This window comes from Bombus flavifrons, chromosome 10 (assembly GCF_040668555.2).
Source record: "Bombus flavifrons isolate JBK064 chromosome 10, iyBomFlav1_principal, whole genome shotgun sequence".
Lineage (NCBI taxonomy): Eukaryota > Metazoa > Arthropoda > Insecta > Hymenoptera > Apidae > Bombus > Bombus flavifrons.
In genome coordinates, this window is record NC_138451.1 from 6,497,314 (window position 1) to 6,504,551 (window position 7,238).

The 7,238-nt window shown below is 39.2% G+C and overlaps 1 protein-coding gene across 1 annotated transcript; it reads left to right on the forward strand.

Moving 5' to 3' along the window:
• Nucleotides 1-4,337: 4,337 nt before the first annotated feature.
• LOC138184526 (uncharacterized) lies at nt 4,338-5,905 on the forward strand. Its single transcript, XM_081833758.1, is given in 2 exon segments — nt 4,338-4,919; nt 5,586-5,905. Coding segments are annotated over 2 exon segments (537 nt in total). The 5' UTR covers nt 4,338-4,702.
• Nucleotides 5,906-7,238: the final 1,333 nt, after the last annotated feature.

A 7,238-nucleotide genomic window follows, 5' to 3' on the forward strand; every position in this document is an offset into this window, starting at 1 on the left:
ATCATGTGGTTCGCGGCAAGACGATACGTGTTCGCGATTTACGCGATCGAGAATTCGAAACTAAATGCATCGACCGATCGTGACGATCGTTCTGTTACCGAAAGGAACAGTATCGATCTCGTTCTTTGACAGCAGTGTTGTTCTCACTTTACTTTCAGACCGAGAACCGCGGCGAATAACGCGAAGAAGAAGCCCGCGAGTAACGCAGTGGCCTTTAACAGGATTAACCCTCCGACCATGGTTGGAATCAGAGCGACGAATTTCAGCTTGTAGGCCATTAGCAGCGCCATCATTGTGCGATCCATCTTCCGCTTCCTTCGGCGAGGACGGTCTGTAACCGATTGGAAGAGGTAATTGTCATAGTCCTTCGTTGATTGCCGCTGTTTTACAATCGATCAGTCTATTATACATGTTAGAAAATTATTTATTTAAGAATGAATTCCCTTTTGTTCGTAACTAATGACTACGTATCTTTTCGAGAAGTTCTGTGTGTGTTTTAATGTAGATGTTAAAGAATTAATAAATGACATTGAAAATTGTATAATTAATTGTTGTTATTTGATCATAAAATCGCTATCGATTAATTCCCGTATTTTTACCAATGGATATTCAAAGATATTTAAGCTCTGTAAACGTGCGAAATTTAGATAATTCCAATGAAAGAGATCTCAACGTTATGTACTTGTTATATACAGAAATATTAAGAAAAATCTGTTGGATGAATACGGGGATTCGATATTACCTGGTGCGTGTAAGTAATCTTTCGACAAACTCAAACCAGTATTCCTGGTTAAAGTTTTCACTACTTTCGTTTTATCCTCCCCACGTAGGAGAGCCGCACTATTAGGTGCAACTTTATTGTGAACCTCCTTGATAACTTTTTTCGCAACAGGATACTCCTTGTGGTTCGCATGCTGATTGTCCGACTTTAAAGCTTCCATCACGCGTAATACGCAGCTCAGAGTTAATAAAATCGTAACTAGATTCACTTTCGATTTCATCTTCTCGAGCTCGTGTGAGTTTTATTCACGATCAAACACGACTCTCAGTTACATCGTCGATGTATTCGCGATCAGTTCCTCGACCTACGACGATCCTCAACCGCATTCGATCCGTTAAAAGTTTCGTTCTTCCGGTGATCAAGATAAAGCCGTTTCTTCCAATACTACCCGAACCATGGCTTTCCTTAATTGTCTATTTCGATGTTTCTGAAAGCGTGAAATGGTAACTTAGTTTGGTGTCCTAGTAGAATGACTAACTTTAAGAATAACTATTAAGCTAAACTCATAGCCTTGCGAAATAATATTTCAAAATTACAAAGATATTAAAATTTGCTCAACGAACTAATTTCATCTAAAAATTAGAAAAGGGAAGATTGATTCACCATCGAAGAAGCTCAAATTGAGAAGAAGTATCTCAAATACTCGCCATATCGAAGTATATAACTTACGATTCTATCCAATCTCCGGAGACGATCATTCGACGAAGCTTCCAAAAACACAGTGCGAGTGCTCCTTCGTGTGTTCCTCGAATTCCATCAACGCCTGTATCTGTTCTGTTTTGAGAAACGTTCACGATAGGAAATTACAACACTCACGTTCGAATGCAAATGACGAAATAGTCGTTGCCAGGTTTGTAGCGGACAGCAACAGCGTGCAACCGCGACCGCAAACTAACTGATGCGCTCTTGATTCCTCGACGGCGACCTGGGGGGCTGGGCAGGGTACCACGCCGGGCACGCTTCAGTTACCAGCAGGATCGACAGTCCGTGAAAAATGAGCACCGTGCGACGAGGCGGCAATATATGCGTGCGGTAAGCGCTATGATCCAAATTGTCGACGGCAATATATGTGTCAGGTTATATTGCCGAACGGTACAGCGGATTACCCTGACGTTCACGACGAAGAAGGAAGAACAATGGGGAGGTGGTGCGCGCGCGGATATTGGGAGTAATCACATAGTACCAAAGATTGTGCCATGTAAACGATGATTTTTTAGTTACGCTGCACTGCTAACCGGGCCGATGACAAGCCGACTAGTGGGATTGATCGATGACTGCTTTGTATCTGGGTGGTGCAGTCTCGGTACGATGTATGAACGTTGGTATTTATATAATGGAAGCACAAAGGAAGGGGATTGAGAACGAAAAATGGAAAAGTGAAGTTGAATGTCTTTGAATCTGGGTGGTGCAGTCAAAATAACATGTATGAATGCTGGTACTTATATTGTAAAAGAACAAGGGGAAAGAAAATTGGGGATGAAAAATGGCAAGAACCGAAGCCTTTTCCTTCCAATAATAGTAACGAGACGAGAAAAATAATATATCTATAAATTTCCGAAATTACAAAAGGAAAGTTTGGGAGCAACTTTTACGCATTTTTTAAGGTAAATATAACGGTTTCTGGCCTCTGTACGAGATTAAGAGGGTTGAAAATCGTTTGCATCGAACAATAATAACGAAGAGAGGAAAAAATGCCCAATTTTCGAGATTGTAAAAGAACATAGTTGACATGGGTAAAATGTATTTCGGTGTTAGTGTGAGATAGGAAGAGTTGAATCTATTTTGATAGAGTAATGACAGCAAGCTGAGATAAAAAAAAGTGACAGCGAATTTTTGAAAAGATAAAAGTAGAAGGGATGAAAGGTCTGCAGTTTTAACAGTTCCGCTTGTTACGAGGTTTGTAGCGCGGAATTCCTGGAATTGAGGAACCGCGATTCCACGGGAAATCGGCGGACAGCACGCGATACAGTTTACGACGATCTAACATGAAGACAGAATCCTTGTGTTAATCGCGTATGTACAGATATAATCGTAGAAAGTTGCTCTCCTCTGGATAAATGCACTGTACATCACAAGCATTGACATCGTATTGTTAATTGGGAGATTATGTTACGATTATTGCCCATAAACACACTTTCCAAACCTTCTTTTCTATGGCTTGAGATAATAGAGAGATGGACAATGTTATCGTTAAAAATAATAGTAAGCTAATAATAATAGGGGAGGATTATTCGAGATCACAATTAAGATAATTTCTCAAAAGCTTGGATTTTCGTGAAAATGAAATTTTAAGAAGTCGGACGTTCAACTAAGAATGAACGTTCAATTGAAGAAATGGAGTGAAGATTAACACAAAAGTCTCGTTTGAAACGAGTCTTCCAGAAAAGAGCCACCGGAGCAGAAATAGTCATGTCGTGTACAAATCGAGGAAAACAGAAACGTTGTCGGAGCAGTTCTATTCATGTGCCAGCTGAAAAAGCATTGTAACGTTCCATGAGGAAGCGAAGGGCAATTTCGTAGCTTCCTGCGTGAATACGGTGACGCGAATAATTGCGCGAGAAACGGGACAAACAGCAAAAGGAAGGGGAAACAGATGAAAGAAAAGGAAGGACGAAAAGCCTAGACCTGCAAAGTCATAGTCATCATTGCGGTCCTCTTTTGTTCTTTGTTTCGAGCGTTGCATGTCGTTATAATGATCGATATTGCCGCTTTATTTCCAAAGAAATATAACGGTCGAGTGTTGTTGACGATTAAATGGCGAAGAACACGAACTCGATTCTAGATGTCTGTGCAAAAACTATCGGAAACGGCGCGATAACCAGAACGATCGTGGTATCTTTTCAGAGAACTCAATCAGAAAGATGATTTGTTTTATACTTTCTTTGGTCAATCGTAATTAAGTAATTGTGCGTATCACCTGATTCAGAGCGCGAGAAATTTTAATTGATCCCATAGTAAAGCATATTATAATTAAGGAAAATCGGGAGATCCGTTGTGCACACGCAACACGTTAAACAGATCGTGTTTACATCCGGAATCACGAAAGCTTATCCTTCTACTTGCAATTACTCGGCGATTTAGCATGATGCACCGTGAAAATTTATAGACGATCCTTCTTACGTGATTCTGCGTAATTAACGAGTAGATGATTTCATACACGTTAATCAAGCAATTAACAAAGCATGCATAAACACAAAAATACTTCTTCTTCCAGATCCAATTATACGAATTAACCAACAATTTTCCTCAAAATCCGAGTTTCCTTTCGCGATGTGATCGTTTTCGTTTTACGTCGCGTCGTCATATAAGTTATATTGCCAGCTTCCACTTTGCTAAGACACCGCCCTGTAAACAGACCACGCTTGAACAATCCAGATCAATTACTCGAGTGTGAAACGAACCTCGATTAACGATCGAGAACGGGACACAATCTCGCATCGTCTCATCGTCGTCGACGATCGACAGATTCTTCCACCGCTGAAAATGTTACGAAGACCCATCGTCTTCGACGTCGTCCAATGATCAGAGAGAACAGAGACGGAGGTGGACGTGAATGGACAGTGAATCCTTCGTCACGCGTCAGTACCAAGTTAGATGGCGGTCTCCTTCTCTGGGCTTTTCACGTTTCACCTATATAAACTAATGGTCCGGCCTAGGGCGAATGTCAGTTAACATTTCATTTGCCAGCTGGACAGTTCGCCTGTCATCATCTTGTGCCGTCATACTTTTTTCATCGTCAGATCTTTCGATGATCGTGAATCATAGTTTACTACAGCCTTCAGGTGGCATCCATTCTTTTTGTGAATTTTAGTGAGATAAATTGAATCTTTTTATTTCTCACGAAGTGTGTGCCGCGCTGCTTCTCGATTCTCCGTAGAATATTAACTATTGGTGAAGGAAATTCTCAGATGAGACAGAAGAATGCTGATGGTATACCCGCTGTTTCTTCTGCCTTTGTTAACGGCGACCGAAACCACGCAGCCCACGATGATGCAGGAGAGTTGGAAGCCTCAATTGGAAAATTCGACGACTCCTGCGGACTGGATCAGTGATAGCATTCTGAACACTGTGGACGATGTTCTTCCTGTGACACGTTCTTCTTTCGAAGGTATACGGACTAGACTATAGATTCTCAATGGTCCTTTATTTATCTTTCTACTATTAGATACTAGGGATCCTTAACTACTAGTTATTAGTGACTCGTTACTATTAATAATTGTAATTTGATTTAATTGAGCTTCTACTCTCAGTTAATAATAATCCATTAGTACTAACAACTGTAATCTGATTTAGTGGATTTAGTTGTCAAAAATCGAGTATTTTTCGTGAAGTTAAGAATGTGAATGTAAGAAATTCGTGTGATCGATAGCTTGGAGGGCATTACGTTGATGCGTTAATCGACTGGTTCTATGTAACAAAGAAACGTCACACCAGCTAGTTAGCGATGTCTAATGTGTATCATAATGTGAAGCTCGGTTGTTCATAGTGCGTGGTCGGTTAACACAAGAGCCATAAATGCTTTCCACTCCAGTTCACCTTATTACCTTGTATATTTCATGAACGTGACTAATAAGAAGTGCTTCCTTTTTGCTTCCGATGACCTGCGTTTTCTGGTGCATCTCCGATGACATAGAAACGGTACCCGATTTTATAGCGATCGATAATATATGAAGCATTAAATGACCAAATATCATGAAATAATCAAATCTAAATTCGAATTTTTTTCTGACTACAATTATCATATTTCTTTTTCACTAGAATCGGAAATTAGTTTATAATACACATATCATTCATTTTGTTACAGCTCGTAAGAAGAAGAGACACAAGCTGAACAAATACATCCTCCCCTTGATTGTAGGAGTTATATTAATCAAATCGATTCTTCTGCCTATAGCGTTGAAAACATTGGCTATATTAAGTGGGAAGGCAGTGGTTCTAAGTTTGATGAGTCTAATTCTGGCAGCTATCGTAGGATTGAAGAAGGTCGCTCAAGCTCACTCCACAAGCTACGAGGTGGTGAATATGCCCGTGAATAAATACAAGAGACAGGACTTTTTCGAGGGCGATGACACGATGGACACTGAACCTTACAAATTTTATAGGGAACGCCACAGGAAAAAGTAAATACTCATTATTATTGAAAATGTTGAAACGTTTTGTTCATTTCACCCTCGACCCCTATGTATTTTATAATTCGTCGGTCGATAGAAAATCAAATATTAATTTTATTCCGTGACTTAACTATACGCAGAGAATCCATTGCCTGTTCTGTCAAACAAGCTTAAAGCTGATAAAACTTTCCTCGTTCAAACTGACGCAAACGAAACTTGCTAATTATTCCGTAATGCAACAGGAAAAAGCCGAGAAGTTAATAAACGGAAAACGAAGTGAACCATAGAAAGTGTTTTCGAACGGTAGCGAATCATCATTTTACGCTTGCAAATCAAATCGTGCTTGCAGTAAGGGATGCTCGATTCCTTGGAAACGATGCGTATAATTCTATACAGTGCATATAATTCCATACAATGCGTATAATTAATTGCTCTAACCTGTCATGATTGTGATTACGTAATTGCACCGCTGGTACGCCAAGTGAAAGTTCATCTCGAATTGCCAGAATTATAAACTCGTGTGGCAAGCATCGCGACTGATAAACCTTATCGACAAATCGACATTTCCATTGTTAAATTTTCATAATTATTTTAAGTATTTTATACCTTATTTTAAAAATGACTCGTAAATCTTCTTTCACTAAATTGTGAATAATTAACCTGCGTCTTTTAGATCATTTTCGACCGAATCGTATTTTTCATTTAATTTATTCACTTCAGGTTAATATCGTTACAAAGATTGCTAAATTTGAAGGAAATATGAAAGAACATTTATCGTAATACGCATAATTTTTTGTTCCAACTGTATCATAAAGATCGTTTTAAAACATTAAAAGTCTTCTTGGTTGAAACTAAAGCGGTATCGAGAAATAAAAAGTTTCAAGACCGTAGCACGGTTAAAGAAGGAAGAAGTATGAACTTTGACAGATATTTTCTAAGTTGGAGATTATTATTTATAAAACTGTGAAATCGTCGTTGTTGAGAATAGACAAAAAGATTAACCACGGAAGATACCACAACCATCTAAGAAACCCAGGAAATGATAAAGATAAGAAAGGAATGAGCTACTGTTAAATAGGACAAGTCGTCGACCTTAAAACCTACAACCTTCCACTGTGCTTTAAAATTAAGGAAAGGTAATCCGATTCGCCAAACTTTTGTTCACTACCTTCCAATGATTCCTAATATTACATACCTTTCAAACCTCGAAATACTTATTAATCACACGTTTAGATAAACCGTGCTGGTTGAAAGTCGAAATCAGATGAGACGACGATCAGAAGAAAGTCATTCAGACGCAACAGAAGAAATTGAATCATCGTTGAAAGCAAAGTGAGCAGTCGCGA